This window comes from Zonotrichia albicollis, chromosome 33 (assembly GCF_047830755.1).
Source record: "Zonotrichia albicollis isolate bZonAlb1 chromosome 33, bZonAlb1.hap1, whole genome shotgun sequence".
NCBI lineage: Eukaryota > Metazoa > Chordata > Aves > Passeriformes > Passerellidae > Zonotrichia > Zonotrichia albicollis.
This window is the reverse complement of record NC_133851.1, coordinates 2,557,843-2,583,350: the sequence shown is the minus strand read 5'-3', so window position 1 is coordinate 2,583,350 and position 25,508 is coordinate 2,557,843. Positions and strand designations below refer to the sequence as shown.

General features: G+C 56.9%; 3 protein-coding genes across 8 annotated transcripts; 2 read left to right on the top strand and 1 right to left on the bottom strand.

The window, feature by feature from the left end:
• The first annotated feature begins 1,124 nt into the window (after positions 1 to 1,124).
• FKBP11 (FKBP prolyl isomerase 11) lies at positions 1,125 to 3,325 on the top strand. Of its 3 annotated transcripts, XM_074530827.1 has the most exons (6): positions 1,125 to 1,311; positions 1,751 to 1,816; positions 2,590 to 2,677; positions 2,766 to 2,799; positions 2,932 to 3,002; positions 3,088 to 3,325. In XM_074530827.1, exons 1-6 carry the CDS (start codon positions 1,195 to 1,197, stop codon positions 3,303 to 3,305), a joined length of 594 nt encoding a protein of 197 aa, XP_074386928.1. In that variant the 5' UTR covers positions 1,125 to 1,194; the 3' UTR covers positions 3,306 to 3,325. The 3 variants fall into 3 exon arrangements, with proteins under 3 accessions (XP_074386928.1, XP_074386931.1, XP_074386929.1); XM_074530830.1 differs by lacking the exons at positions 1,125 to 1,311; positions 1,751 to 1,816 and adding an exon at positions 1,892 to 1,914; XM_074530828.1 differs by lacking the exons at positions 1,125 to 1,311; positions 1,751 to 1,816 and adding an exon at positions 2,104 to 2,149.
• Positions 3,326 to 3,996: 671 nt separating this feature from the next.
• DRC2 (dynein regulatory complex subunit 2) lies at positions 3,997 to 14,825 on the bottom strand. Of its 3 annotated transcripts, none has more exons than XM_074530582.1 (9): positions 14,679 to 14,770; positions 14,146 to 14,273; positions 13,782 to 13,949; positions 11,104 to 11,273; positions 8,296 to 8,434; positions 6,834 to 7,031; positions 4,993 to 5,211; positions 4,764 to 4,916; positions 3,997 to 4,653 (listed from the first exon to the last, which is right to left on the bottom strand). In XM_074530582.1, exons 2-9 carry the CDS (start codon positions 14,269 to 14,271, stop codon positions 4,429 to 4,431), a joined length of 1,398 nt encoding a protein of 465 aa, XP_074386683.1. In that variant the 5' UTR covers positions 14,272 to 14,273; positions 14,679 to 14,770; the 3' UTR covers positions 3,997 to 4,428. The 3 variants fall into 3 exon arrangements, with proteins under 3 accessions (XP_074386683.1, XP_074386684.1, XP_074386682.1); XM_074530583.1 differs by lacking the exon at positions 14,679 to 14,770 and adding an exon at positions 14,624 to 14,657; XM_074530581.1 differs by having other exon boundaries at positions 3,998 to 4,653; positions 14,675 to 14,825.
• A 112-nt stretch (positions 14,826 to 14,937) lies between these two features.
• RND1 (Rho family GTPase 1) lies at positions 14,938 to 25,224 on the top strand. Of its 2 annotated transcripts, XR_012577531.1 has the most exons (6): positions 14,938 to 15,123; positions 15,212 to 15,299; positions 18,382 to 18,491; positions 21,155 to 21,289; positions 23,001 to 23,938; positions 23,990 to 25,224. XR_012577531.1 is itself a non-coding variant. In XM_074530584.1 (5 exons), the coding sequence occupies exons 1-5, from the start codon at positions 15,004 to 15,006 to the stop codon at positions 23,244 to 23,246; spliced, it is 699 nt and encodes a 232-aa protein (XP_074386685.1). In that variant the 5' UTR covers positions 14,938 to 15,003; the 3' UTR covers positions 23,247 to 25,224. The 2 variants fall into 2 exon arrangements, 1 of the variants encoding a protein (XP_074386685.1); XM_074530584.1 differs by having other exon boundaries at positions 23,001 to 25,224.
• The last annotated feature ends 284 nt before the right edge of the window (positions 25,225 to 25,508 follow it).

Here is a 25,508-nt window from a genome sequence, read left to right as displayed (position 1 = left end):
TGGAATGGGGTGACTAGGGCCAGCACCCCAGAATGGGGTGACCAGAGCCACCACCAGGGACCAGAATGGGGTGGCAGAACCAGCACCAGGGACCAGAATGGGGGTGACCAGGGCTCCCCAGTGGGTTGGGGGCTGTGGAGGTGACATGGGGGTGCCCCAGTGCAGGTGACCCGTGCCTCACAGTGGGTTGGGGACCATGGAGATGATCCCGGGGAGCCACACTGGGGCTCACCGGGGCTCTGGGAGCTGCACCGGGGGCTCAGCGTGGATCACCGGACTCCAGGAGCTGCACCGGGGGCTCAGTGCGGATCACCGGGGCTCCCCGGTGGGCGGGAGCAGCGGAGCCGGCCCCGATGCGTTCCCACCGGCTGCACCGAGGGCTTTGTGTGCCGAGGGCTGACCCGGCGGCCCTAATCCCATTAACGGCCCGGGCCCCGCCGCCAGCCCGGCTTCCCCACCTCTCGGCAACCGAGCCTGGTATGTGGGTGCGCCGGTGGGGCCGGCGTGCCGATGCCGTCGTCCGGGAGCTGCACCGTCACCGTCCCGGAGCGCCACCGGGGCCGGTGACAGCAATGAGGTGCCACCATCCCCGCGGGCACGGGGCGGGGGATCCCGGCTGCCCACCGTGTGCCCCACGGAGCGGGGGGATGTCCTGGGGGTCCCCACGGACGGGTTTGCTGGGGCCGGTTCCGTTCCACCGGGCTCCGGCCGGCCCGCGGGCTCGGTTTCCCTTGGAAGAGCGGCAGAGGTACCGGGAGAAGGAGAAGGAATGACCCGGAGCCGTGGGGCGCTGGAGAAGGGGTCGGGACCCGGGGAGCGGTCCTGGGCCCCGGTGGGTGCCGGTTCCCCGGGCTGTGCTGCCGCCTGCTGGCACCGGGGATGTTACCGGGGTGGGCTGCACCCAACCGGTGCTCGGGACGCGTTCCCCGGCCCGGACCCTCCGGTTGGACCCCTTGGTCTCTGACCCTCACCCGGCGCCCCCGCTGGGACGGTCCCGGGCTGGGGCGGACTCCGGGCTCCCCACGGAGCACCGGGCACCGGAGCAGCGGCCGGTCCTGAGCATTCTTCCCCGCCGGGGAGGCGCCGGTGCCCGTCCCGGGGCCGGTCTCGGTGTGGGGGCGGTCCCGGGGGCGGGGCCCGAGGTGAGGGGGCGGTCCCGGTGCCGGTGTCCGTTCCTCCGCCGCCAGCCCGGCCATGCCGTTCCCCGCCGCTCTGCTCCTCTTGGCTCTGCTGCTGCCGCCGCCGCCGCTCTGCCGCGCCGCCGAGAGCGAAACCGAAAGCGGCGCCCGGGAGCTACGGCTGGAAACGATCGTGAGCCCCGGGGAAACGGGGGAACCGGGGGAACCGGGCACCGGGGAGCCACGCGGCCCCCTTGGGCAGGCTGAGACCGGGGCGGACCGGCAGGGACCGAGAGGGACCGGCGGGACACCGAGCCACCGGCGGGAGGCTCGGGGGGCACCGGGGAGCCCGGCCTGGGCACGGGGCGGGGGAGGAGGCACCGGGAGGCCCGGGCTGCGGCGGGAGGAAGCCACGGGGCACCGGGAGGACCGGGCTGGCACGGGAGGGCACCGGGAGGACCGGGCTGGCACGGGAGGGCACCGAGAGGACCGGGCTGTGGCGGAGGAAGGCGGCGCACCCAGAACCGGGGGCCCGGTTGGGAGTTCGGCTCTCGGGGGGCTGCGGGGACCCCGAGGGGAGGGGGCTCGGTCCCGGTTCTCCGTGCCGGTTCTCCGTGAGCTCCCCGTTGCAGGTGGCCCCTCCCGAGGGCTGCACGGAGCTGTCGGCGCCGGGGGACACGGTGCACATCCACTACACGGTGAGCACGGGCGGCAGGAACACGTCAGCACTGCGCTCCCGGTGGGCGGGGCGGGGGGCACCGGCACCGGCAACGGCAACGGCAACGGCATCGGGGCGGTACCGGGGCGGTACCGGGGTGGGAAATGGGGCAGTACCGGGGTGGTAGCGGGGTGGGAAATGGGGCAGTACCGGGGTGGTACCGGGGGTGGTACCGGGGAGGGAAATGGGGCAGTACCGGGGTGGTACCGGGGTGGGAAATGGGGCAGTACCGGGGATGGTACCGGGGTGATACCGGGGTGGTACCGCGGTGGTACCGCGGTGGAACCGGAGTGAGCGGAGGGGTGGTACCGGGGTGGGTATGGGGGCTGGAGAAGTTGGAAGGTGCCATGGTGTCACTGAAAATGCCATGGGGACAGTGCCAGGATGGGCTCTGGGTGGCACCTGGGGTGGCACGGGGATGACATGGGCTGGGACAGGCCCAGGATGGGGTCTGGGTGGCACCCGGAGTGGCACGGGGATGACACTGGGGCTTGTATGGGCATGGCTGGCACTGGGATCAGCCCGAGGATTACCTTGGCATGGCCCTGGGACCAGAGTGACCTGGAGTGTACCAGGACTGGCATCAGCACAGGGGTGGAACAGGGACTGGTATCAGCACAGAGATGGCACAGGGATGGCACAGGGACTGGGATCAGCCCCAGAGCAGCACTGGGACCACGCTGGCAGCCACACAGACCAAGTGCCAGCATGGCAGGGGTGCCCATGGCAGTGACCGTGGCCGTGTCCCCACAGGGCACCCTGGAGGATGGCCGCATCATCGACTCCTCCCTCGGCCGGGACCCCCTGCAGGTGGAGCTGGGCAAGCACCAGGTGATCCCTGGTGAGTGAGGGGCTCAGGGGCAGCGGGGCTGGGGGGCACCAGGGTCACCCCAAGCAGCCCCACTCACCCTCAGCCCGCTGTGCCACAGGTCTGGAGCAGAGCCTGCTGGACATGTGTGTGGGGTAAGTGCGGACGGGGGACACGGGGGTGGCAGTGTCCCCTCCCCAGTGTCCCCTCCCCAGTGTCCCCTCCCCAGTGTCCCCTCCCCAGTGTCCCCAGCACAGTTTGTGGCACCAGCACTGTTCCCGTGGCAGGGAGAAGCGCAGAGCCATCATCCCCCCTCACTTAGCCTATGGCAAACGGGGCTCCCCCCCAACCATCCCAGGTGAGTGCAGCCCTCAGGGGGGGTCTCTGTGGGGTCTCTGTGGGGTCTTTTTGGGGTCCCTGCTCAGGCTGTGCCCCCCTTGCAGGTGACGCCATGCTGCGCTTCGAGGTGGAGCTGGTGGGGCTGTCCCGTGCCAGTTACTGGCAGAAGGTGCTGAACGAGGTGGTGCCACTGCTGTGCCTGGCACTGGTGCCAGCGCTGCTGGGGCTCATTGGCTTCCACCTCTACCGCAAGGCCAGCAGCCCCAGGCTGTCCAAGAAGAAGCAGAAGGAGGAGAAGAGGAACAAAGCCAAAAAGAAATAAAACCTTCCCCCCTTTTGGCATCTGTGGCTGCTCTTCCTGACACAGGGATGGGCACAGGGCAGTGGGAAGGGGCTGTGATGGGAAATGGGAATGGGCTGGGATGGGCACAGGGCAGTGGGAAGGGGCTGTGATGGGCACAGGGCAGTGGGAGGGGCTGTGATGGGCACAGGGCAGTGGGAAGGGGCTGAGATGGGCACAGGGCAGTGGGAAGGGGCTGTGATGGGAAATGGGAATAGGCTGGGATGGGCACAGGGCAGTAGGAATGGGCTGGGACGGGCACAGGGCAGTAGGAATGGGCTGGGACGGGCACAGGGCAGTGAGGAGGGGCTGGGATGGGCACAGGGCAGTAGGAATGGGCTGGGATGGGCAGTGGGCAGGGGCTGTGATGGGCACAGGGCAGTGGGCAGGGGCTGTGATGGGCACAGGGCAGTGGGCAGAGGCTGTGATGGGCACAGGGCAGTGAGGAGGGGCTGTGATGGGCACAGGGCAGTGGGCAGGGGCTGTGATGGGCACAGGGCAGTGGGCAGGGGCTGTGATGGGCACAGGGCAGTGGGCAGAGGCTGTGATGGGCACAGGGCAGTGGGAAGGGGCTGTGATGGGCAGTGGGCAGGGGCTGGGATGGGCACAGGGCAGTGGGCAGAGGCTGTGATGGGCACAGGGCAGTGGGAAGGGGCTGTGCACCCCTCAGCTCCCTGCCTGCCCCAGGGCCTGGATGGGTCCTGTCAGGTTACAGACTCAATGAATCCCAAAAAATAACACCCTGGAGCACATTTTCAGGCAGTTTTGCTCTTTTAAGGCATATCCAGAAAATCCCTAAGTCCCCAAACACCAGGCAGGGCTGCCAGGGAGCCTCAGCTGGGAAAGGGATCCCTGGTGGTTGGTTGACCCCTCCCCAGAAGCTCTTGGGGTGCACCATGTCCAGTGTCCCAGAAATAACACCCTGGGGCACATTTTCAGGCAGTTTTGCTCTTTTAAGGCATATCCAAGAAGTGACAGTCCCTGAGTCCCCAAACACCAGGCAGCTCTGCCAGGGAGCCTCAGCTGGAGCTGGTGGAGCCACAAAAAGGGGTCCTGGTGGTTGAGCCCTCGCCATGCCCAGTGTCCCTGAGCGTGGCTCCCCCCCTCATTTCTGGGGATGAGGTTTTTGCTCGGTGGCAAGGAGGGGATGGGGATCTTTGGGCACCTTCTGGTGGATTGTAGCCCCCGCCAGGTACTGCTGGAGGAGCCTCCTGAGCTCCTGGTTCCTGGCTGCCAAGGCTGCCCGTGCCTTCTCCAGCCCCTTCTCCTCCAGCTTGGCCTTGTTGAACCTCTGCCAGAACCTCTCCAGCCCAATGTAGTCCTTCATCACCTGTGGGGAGGCAGCAGGGTGATTTTGGCACCTCCATCCTGCCCCAGGCACCAGCTGGGGGATCCCCAGAGCCGAATCACAGCCTGAGGATGGCGGTGGTGCCTCCTCACCCGTGCCAGGGGCTCGCTGGCCGTCTCCTCCAGGACCAGGCGGGCTTTTTGCTGCTCCAGCTCGCCCAGCGAGGAGGGGTAGAAGGGCAGCACCTTCTCTTCTTCTGTCTCCAGCCTTCGGCACAGCTCAGCCAGGCGCAGGAGGCGCTGAGCCTGGTGGGGACATCAGGATGGGCAGGTGGGGACGGACAGCAGGACACAGCGGGGACATCAGCGGTGCCCAACTCACCTTCTCCACCAGCTGCTGCAGCACCTTGAGGGTGGCAGCGCACTGGGAGCAGAGCGTCACCAGGTGGGTGTGAGCCGTGGCGCCGGCGCCGCTGATCTGAGAGCGGAGCTTCTGCAGTTTCTGCTGGGCGTCCTCGCGGTCGCCGCGGATGCGCTGCGTTTGCTCCTCGCTCCTGCGCAGGTGAGCCGCGATCTGGGCCCGAGTGGCCGTGACCATGTCCTGGGGAGAAACGGCGGGGAAATGTTCCCGGGGGAAATTCCTGCTTGGAAAGGGTGGCTCAGCTTTGGGAGGGGGGAAAATTGCTTCTTGGAATCAGGGAAAATTCATTCTTGGAATAGGGGAAAATTCCTTCTTGGAATGGGGGGAAAATTTCCTCTTGGAATGGGGGAAAATTCCTTCTTGGAAAGGAGAATTCCTTTTTGGAAAAGGTGGCCCAGCTTTGGGGTGGGGGAAAATTCCTTCTTGGAATGGGGGGAAATTCCTTCTTGGAATCGGGGAAAATTCCTTCTTGGAATCAGGGAAAATTCCTTCTTGGAATGGGGGGAAAATTTCCTCTTGGAATGGGGGAAAATTCCTTCTTGGAAAGGAGGAATTCATTCTTGGAAAGGAGGAATTTACCCCAGCTTTGGAATAGGGGAAAATTCCTTCCTGGAAAAGGTGGCCCAGCTTTGGGATGGGGGAAAATCTCTTCTTGGAATGGGGGAAGATTCCTTCTTGGAATGGGGGAAAGTTCCTTCTTGGAAAGGAGAATTCCTTTTTGGAAAAGGTGGCCCAGCTTTGGAATGGGGGAAAATTTCTCCTTGGAAAGGAGGAATTCATTCTTGGAGAGGAGGAATTTACCCCAGCTTTGGGATGGGGGAAAATTCCTTCTTGGAATGGGGGAAAATTCCTTTTTGGAATGGGGGAAAATTTCTCCTTGGAATGGGGGGAAATTCCTTCTTGGAATGGGGGAAAATTCCTTCTTGGAAGAGGTGGCCCAGCTTTGGGATGGGGGAAAATTCCTTTTATTCCTTCTTGGAAGAGGTGGCCCAGCTTTGGAATGGGGGAAAATTATTTTCTTGGAATGGGGTAAAATTCCTTCTTGGAAAGGAGGAATTCCTTCTTGGAAAAGGTGGACCAGCTTTGGGATGGGGGAAAATTCCTTCTTGGGAAAGATGGCCCAGCTTTGGGATGGAGGAAAATTCCTTCTTGGAATGGGGGAAAATTCCTTCTTGGAAAGGAGAATTCCTTTTTGGAAAAGGTGGCCCAGCTTTGGGATGGGGGAAAATTCCTTCTTGGAAAGGAGGAATTCATTCTTGGAAAGGAGGAATTTACCCCAGCTTTGGGATGGGGGGGGGGGAAATTCCTTCTTGGAATGGGGGAAAATTTCTCCTTGGAAAGGAGGAATTCATTCTTGGAAAGGAGGAATTTACCCCAGCTTTGGAATAGGGGAAAATTCCTTCTTGGAAAAGGTGGCCCAGCTTTGGGATGGGGGAAAATTCCTTCTTGGAATAGGGGAAAATTCCTTCTTGGAAAAGGTGGCTCAGCTTTGGAATGGGGGGAAACTTCTTCTTGGAATAGGGGAAAATTGTTCCTTGGAATGGGGGAAAATTCCTTCTTGGAAAAGGTGGCCCAGCTTTGGGATGGGCTGTTCAGGGCACTGGTGGAGGCACCATCCCTGGAAGTGCTCAAACACCATGTGGATGTGGTCCAGCAGTGGCCCTGGCAGTGCTCAGAGAACAGTCGGACTTGATGGTCTCAGAGACTTTTCCAACCTCAATAATTCCACGACCCCATGGAAAAACGAGTGGGGAATGAGGGGTGACCCCACTCCCACAACCACCCAGCAGCCCTGCCAAAACCTGCAGCTTCTCCAGCTTCTTCGCCTGCGTGTTGATCTCGCTGGAAGTCCTCTCACACTTCTTCTTGAGCTCCTCCAGCTCCACCTTCTTCTTCTCGGTGGCCTGGGCGTAGTTCCTGCGTGCTGTCTGGATCTGGTCCCACAGCCCCTCGAGCCTGGCCCCCAGCTGCAGGCGGCTGTACTGCTGATCCTGCCAGCACTGGGGGGACACACGTGGTGAAAATTGCAATGCAAGGTGTTTTTAGTTACATCTGTATGGCAGATTGTCTTTGTCAAGTGGGCAGTTTGCCTTCTCTCTCTCTTTGAGTGACCACATTCATACCTCCCTCTAGGGGGACATCTGATAACAGCTATTGGATGTCACTGCATGGCTGATAAGAACTGCAGCATCCCATTGGGAGATGTGAGCCCAGAGGGAGGAGCCAAACATTCCTACCTGGATACAATCTGGGATTTCAAACATTCCTACCCAGATACAATCTGAGATTTCAAACATTCCTGCCCGGATACAATCTGAGATTTCAAACATTCCTGCCCGGATATAATCTGGGATTTCAAACATTCCTACCTGGACAGAATCTGAGATTTCAAACATCCCTACCCAGATACAATCTGAGGTTTCAAACATTCCTACCTGGATACAATCTGAGATTTCAAACATCCCTACCCAGATACAATCTGAGATTTCAAACATTCCTACCCAGATACAATCTGAGGTTTCAAACATTCCTACCTGGATACAATCTGAGATTTCAAACATTCCTGCCTGGATACAATCTGAGATTTCAAACATTTCTACCTGGATATAATCTGAGATTTCAAACATTCCTACCCAGATACAATCTGAGGTTTCCAACATTCCTGCCTGGATATAATCTGAGATTTCAAACATTCCTACCCAGATACAATCTGAGATTTCAAACATTCCTGCCCGGATACAATCTGAGGTTTCAAACATTGCTACCCAGATATAATCCAGAGGTTTTGAGACACCAGCACGGCTTCTCCACTGGATTCCCCAGAGGAGCAGCAGCTGCCTCTCCCACTGGATCTTCAGAGGAAGAATAAATCCTTCTCTACAGGATCCCTGCTCCAGCAGAACCACCCCTGACACTGCAGGAGGGCTGCAGCCACAATTCCAATGGGACTGCTGCCAACACCCTGACCCACAGGGTGTCAGCTTGGGTTCTGACTCTGTCAGTGTTGGTTTTAGTTACTGCATTGTTTATCTTATCCTTTTATTTTCTTCCCTATTTAAAGACTGTTATTTCCTGCTCCCATATTTTTGGCCTGAGAGCCCCTTAATTTCAAATTTATAACAATTCAGAGGGGTGGGGAGGGTTTACATTCTCCATTTCAGGGGAGGCTCCTGCCTTCCTTAGCAGACTCTTGTCCTTCCAAACCAACAGGTTATCCCCAAAACCTCCCCTGCCATCCCTGCCAGCCCCTCAATGCCCCCTTGCCTTGTTTTTGATGTCGTCCCGGGCGCTCTGGAAGTTCAGCAAGGCCGCCTGCTCGCTCTTGGCGTGCTCCTCCTCCGTGGCCAGCTCCATCTGCTGCAGGACCCAGCTCTCCCAGTCCCGCTGCTCCAGCATGGCCTTCCTGTGGGGACACAGGGCAGGGCAAAAGGGGTTTCTTCCATTGTTGGGGAGGATGAAACAGGAAAGCCTTATAAATATGATTGATTTTGAGAATATGGAAATTATAAGCGAGATTGAAGTGAAAGCAAGTTTAGGTGAGACGGGGGGGTCACAGACAGACAGACAGACACACAGAGAGACAGGTGGAGTGCTGGGGGAGATGAAACAGGAAATATGATTGATTTTGAGAATATGGAAACTACAAGCGAGATTGAAATGAAAGCAAGCTTTGAGATCCCTCAGTTACTGAACAACTGGAAAACAATGGTGTGGCCGGCTGAAGGTGATCCCCTTTTGATGGAACAACACCCTCTGCTTGCAGACAGGCCCAAGGGTCAGAGCAGACCCTACAGCTTGGCAGAAGGGGCCCAAAGAGGAGATTTTAGGGTTTAAAACTACTCCAAAGAGGAGTTTTTAGGGTTTCCAAAGAGTAGTTTTAAGGCCTGGCAGAAGGGGCCCAAGGAGGAGTTTTTAGGGTTTAAAATGTAGCACAGGATGGTGATGTAATGATTCTTATAGGCTGTATGGAAATGCTATAGGATTTGTATATTGTACTAGATTGGTTAGTGAGAATCAGAATATTCAACACAAAAGAAGATTTATTGTATTTGTAATGGGAACCTCGCTCTCTCATCCTCTTACTCTCTTACCCTCTCATCCTCTCTACTCCTCTCTCCTCTCAGTCCTGCTCCAGCTGTCCCTGGCAGCTCCCAGCAGCTCCCTGCACTTGGCCCTTTGCAATAAACCCCAAATTCCACAACAAAAAGATTTTTAATGGGAACATCACTCTCTCATCCTCTTTACCTCTCTCCCCCTCTTTGAGCCAGTTCTGAGCTGTCCCTGGCAGCTCCCAGCAGCTCCCTGCACTTGGCCTTTTGCAATAAACCCCAAATTCCAAGCCCTGGCTTCAGAGATCTCTCATGTCCGTCTGTCCTGACCTTCCTACCTCCCTGACACTTACACTCCATGACAAAGACACTGCAGGCTTCCCCATGGCACCATTTCAGGACAGCCCATGGGTGCCACTGCTGCTCCATTCCCCTTCTCCTCCTGTGTTTTGTTGTGATTTCAGGGTTTACCTCAGAACCTCGGGTCCCTCCCCTGATCATTCCCTGCCAGGTGTGTCAGACACCTCTCCTTTCCCCTCCCAGCACTGTCTGTCAGTCCTGGAATTCCAGAAGGGATTGGCAAAATTCCAAAGACGCTTTCCAACCCTGGGGGAACATTGGGCCATCCAGGTGTCCTTTGTCCCTTTGTCCCTCCCCTCCTGTACCTGGTTGGTGGCTCCCTACCCCTTCCCTGCCCCTTTCCCCAGGGTTAAAAGGAACAGCAACCACGGGATTGGGGAGTTCTGTTGGAGCTGGTGCTGCATTCAGAGTGGGCCAGAACAAAGCTCTGGATCCAAACCCTCCATCAGAACCGACTCCTTTCCTTCACCATCGCCTTAAAGCTTCTCTGCCAGAGGTAAACCTGAGGTAAACTCCATGAGAGGAAGCTCCATCCTGAGCTGCTGCAGGCCTGGACTTGTCTCCACGTGCCCAGCTGGCACAGATATATTTTATGAAAAATCCTTTCCTTAGAATTTTTTTCTCCTGAGAAGCTGAGAGGCCTCAGAAATGAAATATAAACAATAATTATCTGCTGTCATGGAATGCAAGAGGTGCATCTGTGATTGGTCTCATGTAGATTGTTTTTAATTAATAGCCAATCACAGTGAGCTGGCTCGGACTCTCTGGTCAGTCACAAGATTTTATTCTCATTCCTTTCCTTTTCAAGCCTTCTGATGAATCCTTTCTCTATTTTTTTAGTATAGTTTCAACACATCATTCTCTTTTAACATCATATACATCATAAAATAATAAACCAGCCCCTCTGAAACATGGAGTCAAGATTCTCATCTCTTCTCTCATCCTGGGACCCCTGTGAGCCACCACCACACCCAGCTGCAACATCCAGCTGGCCTAAAGTGTCTGTGGGGTGAAAACACCAAACATCCAGAGAGCCAAAGGTGTCTGTGGGGTGAAACACCACATATCCAGGTAGCCAAAAGTGTCTGTGGGGTGAAACACCACACATCCAGCTGGCCAAAAGTGTCTGTGGGGTATCCAGGTAGCCAAAAGTGTCTGTGGGGTGAAAACACCAAACATCCAGAGAGCCAAAAGTGTCTGTGGGGTATCTAGATAGCCAAAAGTGTCTGTGGGGTGAAAACACCACCTATCCAGATAGCCAAAAGTGTCTGTGGGGTATCTAGATAGCCAAAAGTGTCTGTGGGGTATCCAGAGAGCCAAAAGTGACTGTGGGGTGAAAACACCAAACATCCAGCTGGCCAAAAGTGTCTGTGGGGTATCCAGGTAGCCAAAAGTGTCTGTGGGGTATCCAGATAGCCAAAAGTGTCTCTGGGGTGAAAACACCAAACATCCAGCTGGCCTAAAGTGTCTGTGGGGTGAAAACACCACATATCCAGGTAGCCAAAAGTGTCTGTGGGGTGAAAACACCACACATCCAGATAGCCAAAAGTGTCTCTGGGGTGAAAACACCACAGTTGCTGCTATTTGGTTCAGCACCAAGGGCCAGACAAGCTCAGGCACGGCAATATTGATAATTATTCCAACACCCCTCGAATTTCCACACCTCTCAGCCTCAAACTCGGCCTTCAGGGCGCCCACCTGGGCACTAAAGCCCTGCTCCAGGTACTGCAGGCGGCGGCGCTGCAGGTTCAGCAGTTGGTCTGTGAGGTCCAGGTGGCTGCTCAGGGCTCGGTTCTGCTGCTCCTCCGCTTGCTTCAGCTCCGTCACCAGCGCCTGGGGAGGGTTTTGGGGAGTCATTTTTGGGGGGCGGGTCATTTGTGTCACCTGGCACCCCCCCTCTGTCACAGATATATTTTATGGAAATTTTTTTCCTTAGGATTTTTCCTCCTGAGAAGCTGAGAGGTGTCAGAAATTAAATGTAAACAATGGTTATCTGCTGCTGTGGAATGCAACAGGGGAATCTGTGATTGGTCTCATGTACATTGTTTTTAATTAATGGCCAATCACAGTGAGCTGGCTCGGACTCTCTGGTCAGTCACAAGATTTTATTATCATTCCATTTTTTCCTTTCCTTTCAAGCCTTCTGATGAAATCCTTTCTTCTATTTTTTTAGAAGTATATATATAATATATTTTCATACATATCTTTATCATATATTTTTATATATATCTTATGGAAAAATATATGATAAATATAATATATATATATATATCATAATATACATCATATATATTACCTTATATTTTTAATATATATTTTATATATATAATATATATATAAAAATATATAAAATATAAATAAAATATATATTAATATATATAATATTATATAATTACATAATATTATACAATTATATATATTATATATAATTATATATTATGCTATATATACTATATATTAAATATATATTTTATTATATATTTTATATTTTAAAAATATCTTATATTTTTAATATATAATATCTATAATACTAATATAATATATATCATAAAATAATAAATCAGCTATCCTTCTGATGAAATCCTTTCTTCTGTTCTTTTAGTATAATATATACCATATATTTCAAGAAATACCTTGCATTTATCATATATATATAATATATATAAAAATATATTATAATATTTTATGATAATATGATATGATCTTTTTATCATATATAAAATATATTATAAATATAACATATTTATCTTATAATATATATCTCATATGGTTTTTTATATATCTTTTATTTTTAATATATGTGGTATATATTATACTAAAAGAAAAATAATATAATATAATACAATATAATATAATATAATGTAATGTAATATAACAAAATACTATATATATATATATATTTATGTATATATATGTATATATATATGTATATATATATATATATATTAGCCTTCTGAAAATGGAGCCAAGATTTTCATCTCTTCCCTCATCCTGGGACCCCTGTGAACACCCCCACACCCCTCCCACCCTGCCAGCCCCAGAGTTGTGGGATTCATCTGCCCTCTGAACAGAGAGAAGCTGTGAGAAAAGCAAAGGATGTTCGTCGTTTCAAGTCCAAAAATCTGAGTTTCAGGAGAAGATAAAGAGCTTGGTGGATTTCTAAATAGTTATTAATGATTTTCTGTAATAGTTCTCTGTTTCAGGATTCTGCAAGTCTGTTTCAGAACCAGGAAGGATCACGAGTGCTCCAGATTGCAAGGTGAGTTGTATTTATTTCCATCTCTATGGCAGCTGTCTTTTGTCAGTGGGCAGTTTTTCCTTATCTCTTCCACAATCACTCCTCCCTCAGGAGGGGACATCTGATAACAGCTATTGGATGTCACTGCATGGCTGATAAGAACTGCAGCATCCCATTGGGAGATGTGAGCCCAGGGGGAGGAGCCAAACATTCCTGCCTGGATATAATCTGGGATTTCAAGCATTCCTTTCTACCTGGATACAATCTGAGGTTTCAAACATTCCTGCCTGGATACAATCTGAGGTTTCACACATTCCTACCCGGATATAATCTGAGATTTCAAACATTCCTGTCTGGATACAATCTGAGGTTTCAAACATTCCTACCCAGATATAATCCAGAGGTTTTGAGACACCTGCATGGCTTCTCCACTGGATTCCCCAGAGGAGCAGCAGCTGCCTCTCCCACTGGATCTTCAGAGGAAGAATAAATCCTTCTCTACAGGATCCCTGCTCCAGCAGAACCACCCCTGACACTGCAGGAGGGCTGAGCCACAATTCCAATGGGACTGCTGCCAACAGCCTGACCCACAGGGTGCCAGGTTGGGTTCTGACTCTGTCAGTGTTGTTCTAGTTCATTGCATTGTTTATTTTATCCTTTTATTTTTCTTCCCTATTAAAGAACTGTTATTTCCTGCTCCCATATTTTTTGCCTGAGAGCCCCTTAATTTCAAATTTATAACAATTCAGAGGGAGGGGGTTCCCATTTTCCATTTAGGGGAGGCTCCTGCCTTCCTTAGCACCCACTTGTCTTTCCAAACCAAGACAAACTGTTATTTCTGCTCCCATATTTTTTGCCTGACAGCCTCTTAATTTCAAATTTATAACAATTCAGAGGGAGAGGGTTTACATTCTCCATTTAATGGAGGCTCCTGCTTCTTTAGCACACATCTGTCTTTCCAAACCAAGACAACCAGGAATGTCACAGACCAACATCTCCAGGGATTGGACCTTCTCCTGAAACTCAGCTGTTTGGATTGAAACCATGAACATTCTTACAGCTTCTCCCCGTTCAGAGGGAACGTGAAGAGCACCCAGAGTCACCTCAATGGTGCCATCCTTGCAGTCCATGACCCTGGAGAAGGTCTGGCTGAGGATCTCGATGTCCTGGCGCAGCTCTTTGTCCTTGGCCTTGCGCTGGGCTGAGCGCCAGAGCGTGCGGACCTTGTGGAGACCCCAGAGGCTGCTCTGCTCCTCCCGGCTCAGCTTCTCCTGTGGAGGGGGAATGGGAGGTGGGAAAGAGGCAGGAGTGGGTTTGGGGTGCCTCTGCTATCTGGGGGTGCAGCAGAACAGGGCCAGCCCCCGCCCTGGTGAGGATGATGGGGAAATTTGCTGGGGAAAAGAGTTTGGGGGGCTTAAAGGGTGGAGTTTGGAGGGGATCAGGGGAGGCTGCAGTGGGGTCCCAGACCTGCATGAAGCGGGTGAGCAGCGCCCTCTTGACTTTGGCCTGCTCCTCCTCAACCAGCGCTTGTCTCTGCAGCAGCAGCAGCTCGGCCTCAGCCGACGTGGGGGCGCTGAGCTGGGACCTCGCCATGGCTGGAGGAGGGGACAGGCAGGAGGGGTTGGGGTGTGCGTGGTGACCCCTCCAGGGCCCCCACCACGGCCTGTTCCCCCTGCCCAGCCCCCTGCACTATGGGGTACCCCACACCCCATAACCTTCTGCCTCCCTTCCCAGGCTCCCCCAGGCCCATTTCCTTGCCCCTCCACTTCGGAGCACCCCCAGACCCCACCAGCCCCTTCTGGCCCCCTCTCCCCTCCCAGGGACCGCCCAGACCTGTCCCCACCTCCCTCCCCAGGCCCCAGGGCCCATTTCCCTCTGCCCATCCCCACCTCCAGAGCCCTCCTAGCTCACCCCCATCTCCCTCCCACGCTCCCCCAGCACCCACCACCCCTTCCAATGGGGTCTCCCCCCCCCAAATCTGGGGTCCCCCCGGTACCGGCCCCGCTCCCGGCCCGTCCCGCGCGTCCCTCCGGTCTCCCGGCAACGGCCGCTGAGGGGGCGGGGCCTCCGCGGCACTTCCGCCCTGACCCGCGCGGGCGCCCCCTGGCGGCCAAGAGCGCGCTCGCGCCCCCTCCTCACGGGGCGTGTCCCGCCCGTTCTGCCTCTCCGCTATTGGCCGGCCCTCCGGGATTCCCCGCGCTGATTGGCGGGCGGCAGCCGCCGTGGGCGGGCCCTGCAGGCGGCGGGGTATATAAGGGCGCTGCGGCGGCGGGGCGCAGGGCGGTGGGTGGGTGCGAGGACGGGGGAGGCGTGCGCGCCGCCGCCATGCGGGAGCGGAGGCCGGCACCGGCCGCCCCGGCCCGGTGCAAGCTGGTGCTGGTGGGTGACGTGCAGTGCGGCAAGACGGCCATGCTGCAGGTGCTGGCCAAGGATTGCTACCCTGAGGTGAGCCCGGAACGGCACCGGGGAACCGGCAGCGGGCGCCGGTAAAGCGGGACCGAGCGGGGCGCTGACGCTCTCGGTGCCGTTGCAGACGTACGTGCCCACCGTGTTTGAGAACTACACGGCGTGTCTGGCCAGCGAGGAGCAGCGGGTGGAACTGAGCCTCTGGGACACCTCCGGTACCGGGGGGAGACACGCACGGTGCATGTTTGGGGGGCTGGCGGGGGCTCCGCTACCGGGGGAGTGCGGCGGGGGCTGCCCCGGCCCTGATCGGGGAAGGTGCTTGGGGCTTTTGGGGGATCGCGGCTGGGATGCTGCAGTGAGCGGGGGGTCCCTGCAGTGAGGGTGTTTTGGCATTCCGAGGGTGTTTTGGGGGCCTGCAGCGCGGGAGGGGAGGGACTTTGGTGGCCTTGTTGGGGTCTCGGGGGTGTTTTGGGGGGCCGGGGGTGTTTTGGGGTCCCTGCGGCTGCGGAGGGCGCTTGGTGCCCGCACTTGGCGGGGGTTCAGTTTAGGGTCATACCCGTGGGTGTGGGGGCGCAGGCACTCCCCAGGGACCCATCCCACGGTCACAGGGGGGTCAGGGATTGGGGGGTCCCAGGAAGCTGAACCCCTTCTTTGGGGGGGTCCGCAAACCGCTGAGCCCCCCCAGAGTGGGTCCTGCCTGTCAATGGGGTGGATTTATGGGGACACCCCGCTGTTCCCCTTCCCTGGGCACCCCCAATTTTTGGCAGGGGGGTCGGGGCAGCCCTGCCCGGTGCTGCAGTGTCCCCCCCGGTGTGGAGGGGGGGTCCCCGCCGGTCCCCGGTTGCCATGGCGATGCGCTGGCGCAGCCTCTTTGCTATTCCGTGCACGGAGCGTCTGGGCTGCCAAACCCCTCCGAGGCCTTTTGGGGGGGCCGGGGGGGTGTGGGGGGGACATCCCAGAGCCCCCCACCCCATTAACCCCCCCCTCCCATTCCCGCACCCCCTCCCCGCACCGCGATCCCCGCAGTCCCCGGTGCGGTGCTGGCGGCTCCGTGTCCCCGGGGATCCCGGGGGGGGTGACAGCGTGTGACACCCCCTCCTCTGGCTCCCCCCCTACCCCGAGACCCCCTCGGTGCTCCCCAAAATGGGAGGGGGGGCGGAGGGGTTGTTACATAAACAGCGCGGGCTCCATTTCCCGCTGCCTGGCCAAGGCGCGATGCGACGCGGATGGGGCTGCGGGCACGGAGGTGGCGATTTGGGGGGGTTCCGGAGCTGTGCCCCTTTCGGGGAGCTCTGTCCCTTTTGGGGGGCTCTAGAGCCGTGTCCCTGTGTCCTTCTTGGGGTTCTCTAAGCTGCGAGCCACCACCCTGAGCAGGAGGCGAGCTGTGTTTGTTTTGGGGGGCTCTGTGCCTTTTGGGGGTCTCTAGAGCTGTGTCCCCACCGTGGGCAGGATTGGGGTCTGTCCGTCTTGAGGGGCTCTAGAGCTGTGTGTCCATCTGTCCCTTTTGGGGAGCTGTGTCCGTTTTGGGGGGGATCTGTGCCTTTTGGGGTCTCTAGAGCTGTGTCCCCACGCTGGGCAGGAATGGGGCTGTGTCCGTTTTGGGGATCTCTAGAGCTGTGTCCTCGCCGTGGGTAGGAATCAGGCTGCGTCTGTTTTGGGGGGCTCTGTGCCTTTTGGGGTCTCTAGAGCTGTGTCCCCACCCCAAGGAGGAATGGGGCTGTGCTTGTTTTAGGGGCTCTGTCCCTTTTGGGGGGCTCTAGAGCTGTGTCCTCACTGTGGGTAGGAATCAGGCTGTTTTGGGGGGGCTCTGTCCCTTTTGGGGGTCTCTAGAGCTGTGTGTCCGTCTGTCCCTTTTGGGGAGCTGTGTCTTTTCTTGGGGGCTCTGTGCCTTTTGGGGAGCTGTGTCCGTTTTGGGGTCTCTAGAGCTGTGTCCCCACCGTGGGCAGGATTGGGGTCTGTCCGTCTTGGGGGACTCTAGAGCTGTGTGTCCATCTGTCCCTTTTCAGGAACTGTGTCTGTTTCAGGGGCTGTGTCCCTTTTGGGGGTCTCTAGAGCTGTGTGTCCGTCGGTCCCTTTTGGGGAGCTATCTCTTTTTTAGGGGGTTCTGTGCCTTTTGGGGAGCTGTGTCCGTTTTGTGGGGCCTTGTCCATTTTGTGGGGCTCTAGACCTTGTGTCCCCACCCCAGGCAAGAATGGGGCTCTGTCCCTTTTGGGGGGCTCTGTCCCTTTAAGGGTCTCTAGAGCTGTTCCCTCACTTGGGACAGGAATGGGCCTGAGTCTGCTTTAGGGGCTCTGTCCCTTTCTGGGGGGCTCTATCCCTTCTGGGGGTCTCCAGAGCCATGCCCCCACCCCAAGCAGGAATGGGGCTGTGTCTCTTTTGGGGGGCTGTGTCCCTTTTGGGCGTCTCTACAGCTGTGTCCCCAGCCTGAGCAGGAATGGGGCTCTGTCCTTTTTGGGGGGGGGGTCTCTGTCTTTTTGGGGGGCCTCTGTCTCTTTTGGGGGGCTCTGTCCCTTTTGGGGTCTCTAGAGCTGTGCCCCCACCCCAAGCAGGAATGGGGGCTGTGTCTCTTTTGGGGGGGGGGGTCTCTGTCCCTTTTGGGGTCTCTAGAGCTGTGTCCCCACCCTGGGCAGGAATGGGGCTGTGTCCATTTTGGGGGGGTCTCTGTGTCTTTTGGGAGGCTCTGTCCCTTTTGGGTCTCTAGAGTCATGCCCCCACCCCAAGCAGGAATGGGGCTGAGTCCATTTTAGGGGCTGTGTCTCTTTTGGGGTCTCTAGAGCTGTGCCCCCACCCTGGGCAGGAATGGGGCTGTGTCCATTTTGGGGGGGGTCTCTGTCTTTTTGGGGGGTCTCTGTCTCTTTTGGGGGGCTCTGCTCCTTTTGGGTCTCTAGAGCTGTGCCCCCACCCTGGGCAGGAATGATGCTCTGTCCCTTTTGGGGTCTCTAGAGTCATGCCCCCACCCCAAGCAGGAATCGGGCTGAGTCCATTTTAGGGTCTCTGTCTCTTTTGGGGGGGTCTCTGTCTCTTTTGGGGGGGCTCTGTCCCTTTTGGGGGGGCTCTGTCCCTTTTGGGGGGCTCTGTCCCTTTTGGGGTCTCTAGAGCTGTGCCCCCACCCTGGGCAGGAATGGTGCTCTGTCCCTTTTGGGTGTGCTGTGTCTCTTTTGGGGGGCTCTGTCCCTCTCTATACCCTTACCCCCACCCCATTTCGGACGGGGGGGGGGGTCTCTGTCCCTTTCCCAGCCCCCCTTTCCCGTGTCCCGGGGCTGGGGGGGCTGATCGGTGTCCCCCCCTTTTCCCCAGGCTCCCCCTACTATGACAACGTGCGGCCCCTGTGCTACAGCGACTCGGACGCCGTCCTGCTCTGCTTCGATGTCAGCCGGCCCGAGACCCTCGACAGCGCCACCAAGAAGGTGGGGAGGGGGCTCAGACCCCGGGACCGTGTCCTCGGGAGGGTTGGGGGGCTCTGAGATGTGAGGACACCAGCCTGGGGGGTCCCTGTAGGGTTTGGGGGGCTCAGAGATGTAGGGGCGCTGATGCTTGGGGGCTCACAAATGTGAGGACACCCACTCTGTGGGGTTTGGGGGCTCACAAATGTGGGGGCACCGGCCTGAGAGGTCCCTGTGGCGTTTGGGGGGCTCAGAGATGCAGGGGCACCAGTCTGAAGGATTCTCGGGGGGTTTAGGGGGCTCAGAGATGTGGGGACACCCATGCAGGGGGGTCCCTGTAGGGTTTGGGGGGGCTCAGAGATGCAGGGGCAGTGATGCTGTGGGATTTGGGGGACTCAGAGATGCAGGGGCACTAGCCTGAAGGGTTCTCGGGGGGTTTAGGGGGCTCAGAGATGTGGGGACACCAGCCTGGGGGTATCTCTGTGGGGTCTGAGGGGTTCCTGAGGGTGTGTCTGTGGGTTTTGGGGGGCTCCTATGGGTCTGGGGGGTTCAGAGATGTGAGGACACTGTCCTGGGGGTATCTCTGTGGGTTTTGGGGGGTTCAGAGATGTGAGGACACTGTCCTGAGGATATTTCTGCGGGGTTTGGAGGCCTCCTGAGGGTATCTCTGTGGGGTTTGGGGGGCTCCTATGGGTCTGGGGGGTTCAGAGATGTGAGGACACTGTCCTGGGAGTATCTCTGTGGGATTTGGGGGGTTCCTGTGGGTATCTCTGTGGGGTTTGGGGGCTCAGGGATGCATGGACACTGTCCTGGGGGTATCTCTGTGGGTTTTGGGGGGTTCAGAGATGTGAGGACACTGTCCTGAGGATATTTCTGTGGGGTTTGGAGGCCTCCTGAGGGTATCCCTGCTGGATTTGGGGGGCTCCTGTGGGGTTTGGGGGGTTCAGAGATGTGAGGACACTGTCCTGAGGATATTTCTGTGGGGTTTGGAGGCCTCCTGAGGGTATCTCTGTGGGTTTTGGGGGGCTCCTATGGGTCTGGGGGGTTCAGAGATGTGAGGACACTGTCCTGAGGATATTTCTGTGGGGTTTGGAGGCCTCCTGAGGGTATCTCTGTGGGTTTTGGGGGGCTCCTATGGGTCTGGGGAGTTCAGACATGTGAGGACACTGTCCTGGGAGTATCTCTGTGGGATTTGGGGGCTTCCTGGTGGTATCTCTGTGGGGTTTGGGGGCTCAGGGATGCATGGACACTGTCCTGGGGGTATTTCTGTGGGGTCTGAGGGGTTCCTGGGGGTATCTCTGTGGGATTTTGGGGGGTTCCTATGGGGTTTGGGGGGTTCAGAGATGTGAGGACACTGTCCTGAGGATATTTCTGTGGGGTTTGGAGGCCTCCTGAGGGTATCCCTGCGGGATTTGAGGGGCTCCTGTGGGGTTTGGGGGGCTCAGAGTTGTGAGGACACTGTCCTGGGGATATCTTTGTGGGGTTTGAGGGGTTTTTGGGGGTATCTCTGTGGGATTTGGGGGGTTCCTGGGGGTATCTCTGTGGGATTTTGGAGGTTCCTGTGGGTATCTCTGTGGAATTTGGTGGGCTCCTGTGGGTCTGGGGGGGTCCGAGATGTGAGGACACTGTCCTGAGGATATTTCTGTGGGGTTTGGGGGGTTCCTGAGGGTGTGTCTGTGGGTTTTGGGGGGCTTCTGTAGGGTTTGGGAGGTTCAGGGATGTGAGGACAATGTCCTGTGGGTACCTCTGTGGGGTTTGGGGGTTCCTGGGGGTATCTCTGTGGGGTTTGGGGGGTTCCTGGGGGTATCTCTGTGGGGTTTGGGGGTTCCTGAGGGTATCTTTCTGGATTTGGGGGGTTCCTGGGGGTATCTCTGTGGGGTTTGGGGGTTCCTGGGGGTATCTCTGTGGGGTTTGGGGGGTTCCTGGGAGTATCTCTGTAGGGTTTGGGGGTTCCTGTGGGTATCTCTGGGGGGTTTGGGGGGTTCCTGGGGATATCTCTGTGGGATTTGGGGGTTCCTGGGGGTATCTCTGTGGGGTTTGGGGATTCCTGTGGGTATCTCTGGGGGGTTTGGGGGGTTCCTGGGGGTATCTCTGTGGGATTTGGGGGATTCAGGGATGTGAGGACAATGTCCTGTGGGTACCTCTATGGGGTCTGAGGGGTTCCTGAGGGTATCTTTGTGGGGTTTGGGGGTTCCTGGGGGTATCTCTGTGGGGTTTGGGGGGTTCCTGGGAGTATCTCTGTGGGGTTTGGGGGGTTCCTGAGGGTATCTCTGTGGGGTCTGGGGGTTCCTGTGGGTATCTCTGTGGGGTTTGGGGGTTCCTGAGGGTATCTCTGTGGGGTTTTGGGGGGATCCTGGGGGTATCTCTGTGGGGTCTGGGGGGTTCCTGGGGGTATCTCTGGGGGGTTTGGGGTTCCTGGGGGTATCTCTGTGGGGTTTGGGGGTTCCTGGGGGTATCTCTGTGGGGTTTGGGGGTTCCTGGGGGTATCTCTGTGGGGGTTTGGGGGTTCCTGGGGGTATCTCTGTGGGGGTTTGGGGTTCCTGAGGGTATCTCTGTGGGGGTTTGGGGGTTCCTGGGGGTATCTCTGTGGGCTCAGGGCTGGCACATGGAGACAGCACCCCCATGGGGGTGACAGGGAGAGGCTTTTGGGGTGTCCCCTGTCCCTGAGAGGTGCCCTGCCCCCTCAGTGGAAGACAGAAATCCTGGATTATTGCCCCAACACCCGCGTGCTGCTCATCGGCTGCAAGACGGACCTGAGGACAGACCTGAGCACGCTGCTGGAGCTCTCGCACCAGAAACAGGCGCCCATCTCCTACGAGCAGGTCTGGGGGGGCCCCAAGGGTTTGGGGGGACCCCGATGGCTGTGGGGGGTGGGATCGGGGTGTCCCAGTGATGAGGTTTTGGGGGGGATCCTGGTGTTTGCACAGGGCTCAGTTTGGGGTGGTCCTGGTGGTTTTGGGGATGATTTTTGGGGTGTCCCGGTGGTCTGATATGGTTTTGGGGGATCCTGTTGTTTTTGGGGATGATTTTTGGGGTGTCCTGGTGGTCTGACATGGGGGTGGGTTTGGGGGGGATGCTGGTGTTTGCACAGGGCTCAGTTTGGGGTGGTCCTGTTGTTTTTGGGGATGATTTTTGGGGTGTCCCAGTGGTCTGATATGGTTTAGGGGGATCCTGTTGTTTTTGGGGATGATTTTTGGGGTGTCCAGGTGGTCTGACATGGGGGTGGGTTTGGGGGGGTGCTGGTGTTTGCACAGGGCTCAGTTTGGGGTGTCCCAGTATGTCCCTGGTGTGCTTGTTGTGCCCCCATGGCTTTGGGGCTCACTTTGGGATACCCCAATGTGTTTTGGGGCTCAGTTTAGGGTGTCCCAGTGTGTTTGGGATAACCCAGTGGGTTTGGGGCTCAGTTTGAGCTATCCCAATGACTTTGGGCTGTCCTGGTGGGTTTGAGTTGTCCCCATGGGTTTGTGGGGCTCACTTTGGGATATCCCAGTGGGTTTGGGGCTCAGTTTAGGATATCGCAATGACTTCGATCTATCCCGATTTTTGGGATATCCCAATGACTTTGATCTATCCCAGTTTTTGGGATATCCCAATGACTTTGATCTGTCCTGATTTTTGGGATATCCCAATGACTTTGATCTGTCCCAGTGGATTTGGGATATCCCAATGACTTTGATCTATCCCGATTTTTTGGGATATCCCAATGATTTTGATCTGTCCCAGTGGATTTGGGATATCCCAATGACTTTGATCTGTCCCGATTTTTGGGATATCCCAATGACTTCGGGCTGTCCTGGTGGGTTTGGGGCTATCCCAATGTATTTGGGGCTCAGTTTGGGCTGTCCCAGTGGGTTTGGGGCTCAGTTTAGGATATCCCAATGACTTTGGGCTATCCTGATGTTTGGGATATCCCAGTGGGTTTGGGGGGTGCCCCCATGGATTTATGGGGCTCACTTTGGGATATCCCAATGACTTTGATCTGCCCCGATTTTTGGGATATCCCAATGACTTTGGGCTGTCTCAATGGGTTTGTGGGGTTCACTTTGGGATATCCCAATGACTTTGGGCTGTCCTGATGGGTTTGGGGCTCAGTTTAGGATATCCCAGTGTGTTTGGGCTGTCCCAATGTTTGTGGGTGTGGATTTGGGGGTGTCTCGGTGTTTGTGGGGCTCACTTTGGGATATCCCAATGACTTTGGACTGTCCCGGTGGGTTTGGGGCTCAGTTTAGGATATCCCATGGATTTGGGGCTGTCCTGGTGTTTGTAGGGGTATCTTGGTGGGATTGGGCTGTCCCAGTGGGTGTGTGGGGCTCAGTTTGGGGCTGTCCCGATGGATTTGGGATATCCCAATGACTTTGGGCTGTCCCGGTGGGTTTGGGGCTCAGTTTAGGATATCTCAATGACTTTGGGGCTCGGTTTGGGATATCCCAATGACTTTGGGGCTCAGTTTAGGATATCCCAGTGGGTTTGGGGCTCAGTTTGGGATACCCCAATGACTTTTCCCTACCCCCCTGCCTGACTCCCCGCTCTTAGGGCTGCGCGGCCGCCCGGCAGTTGGGAGCCGAGGGTTACCTGGAGTGCTCGGCCTTCACCTCGGAGAAGAGCGTGCACAGCATCTTCCGCGCCGCGTCCGGGCTGTGCCTGAGCAGCGCCGCCCCGCAGCCTCCCCGCAGCCCCGGGCGCGGCCTCTCCAAGCGCCTCCTGCACCTCCCCAGCCGCTCCGAGCTCATCTCCTCCACCTTCAAGAAGGAAAAAGCGAAAAGCTGCTCCGTCATGTGAAGGGGGGAAGGGATTCGCACACACACACACACACACACACAAACACACACAGAGCCCCCTTTCCCGCTCCCACCCCAGATTTGGGAAGCCCCCCATGCCCCCCCCAAGTGCATGGAATGGGGTCTGAGGGGGACTGGGGAGGGGTTGGGGTGCTGCCCTTGCCCTGGGAGGGGAGGGCTTCACCCGGTTCCCAACCCTGAGGGGGTCCCTGGGGGGTTTGGGGTGCTCAGACCCTCAGAAACATCAGCTGGGATGATCCTGGTGGGGTTTGGGGTGCACAGGATCCTGGGGACACCAGCCCAGAGGGGTTTGGGGTGCTCAAACCCTCAGGGACATCAGCTGGGATGGTCCTGGTGGGGTTTGGGGTGCACAGGATCCTGGGGACATCAGCCCAGAGGGGTTTGGGGTGCTCAAACCCTCAGGGACATCAGCTGGGATGGTCCTGGTGGGGTTTGGGGTGCACAGGATTCTGAGGACACCAACCCAGGGGGGTCCCTGTGGGGTTTGGGGTGCTCAGAACCTCAATGACATCAACCCTGGGGGGTTTGGGGTGCTCAGGACCCTGAGGAAACCAACCCAGAGGGGTGCCTGGGGAGTTTGGGGCACACAGGATCCTGGGGACATCAGTCCTGGTGGTTTTGGGGTGCTCAGACCTTCAAGGACATCACCCCAGTGGGGTTTGGGGTGCACAGGCCTTCAGGGACATCACCTGGGATGGTCCCTGTGGGGTTTGGGGTGCACAGGACCCTATGGACACCCACCCAGAGGGGTCTCTGGGGGATCTGGGGTGTTCAGGACCCTGGGGACACCAATCCAGGAGGGTTCCTGGGGCTGGGTGGGGTTTGGGAGGTCCCCCCCCAGCTCTAAAGGAGAGTTTGGGGTGCTGCCCTTGCCCTGGGAGGGGGGTTTGGGGAGGGCTTCACCCGGTTCCCAACCCTGAGGGGGTCCCTGGGGTGTTTGGGGCGCTCAGACCCTCAGGGACATCAATCCTGGGGGGTTTGGGGTGCTCAGGATCCTGAGGAAACCAACCTAGAAGGGTCCCTGTAGGGTTTGAGGTGCTCAGACCTTCAAGGACAGCAATCCAGAAGGGTCCCTGTAGGGTTTGGGGTGCTCAGAACCTCAGGAACATCACCTGGGATGGTTCTTGTGGGGTTTGGGGTGTGCAGGATCCTGGGGACACCAACTCATGGGGTCCCTGTGGGATTTGGGGTGCACAGACCCTCAGGGACAGCAATCCAGGGGGGTCCCTGTGGGGCTGGGTAGGGTTTGGGAGGTCCCCCCCCAGCTCTAAAGGAGGGTTTGGGGTGCTGCCCTTGCCTGGCATTGTTGTCCTGGAGGGGGCATCACCCAGTTCCCAACCCTGAGGGGGTTCCTGGGGAGTTTGGGGTGCTCAGACCCTCGGGGACATCAACCTTGGGGGGTTTGGGGTGCTCAGGATCCTGAGGAAACCAAACCCAGAGGGTTTTGGGATGCTCAGACCTTCGAGGACATCAACCCAATTGGGTTTGGGGTGCACAGGATCCTGAGTAAACCAATCCAGAGAGGTCCCTGTGGGATTTGGGGTGCTCAGGACCCTGGGGACATCACCTGGGATGGTCTTTGTGGTGTTTGGGGTGCATAGCACCCTGAGGACACCAATCCTGGAGGGTTTGGGGTGCTCAGACCCTCCGGGACGTCACCTGGGATGGTCCCTGTGGGTTTTGGGGGACACAGGGACACCGTCCCGGGGATCCCTGTGGGGTTTGGGGTGCACATCATGGGACTCATCCATGGCCTCATCCTGTTCTCTCCCCCTTCCCCCCATCCCTCATCTGCTGCTTGGCCCTGGGGGACCCTGTGGGTTGGGGAGGGGGGAGGAGGGGCTGTTTTATGGACTATATTTTGGGGAGGGGGGATATGGGGGGGTGTCTCTGTTCCATGTCAGTGTTATTAAAAAAAGCTTATTTATTATCAGAAATATAACACCTACCTATGTGCAGCCCTGCCTGGCCCTGTGCTTTGGGGCGGGATTTTGGGTTTTGGAGGCTTTTGGGATGTTTTGGTGTCACCGCTGATGGTGACATTGATGTAATCGGGGCGTCTTTTGGGGAGGGGGAGTGCCAAAAGAGTCCCCCCACTTATTCTGCCCCCACGTTCTGCCTGGGACCCCCCGATCTTGTGAATAGGAGGGTGAGGCTCCTGCAGGGACACTGATCTGGGGGTCCCTGGTGAGTTTGGGGTGCTTGAAGCTGCTGATCTGGAGGGGTCCCCGTGAGATTTGGG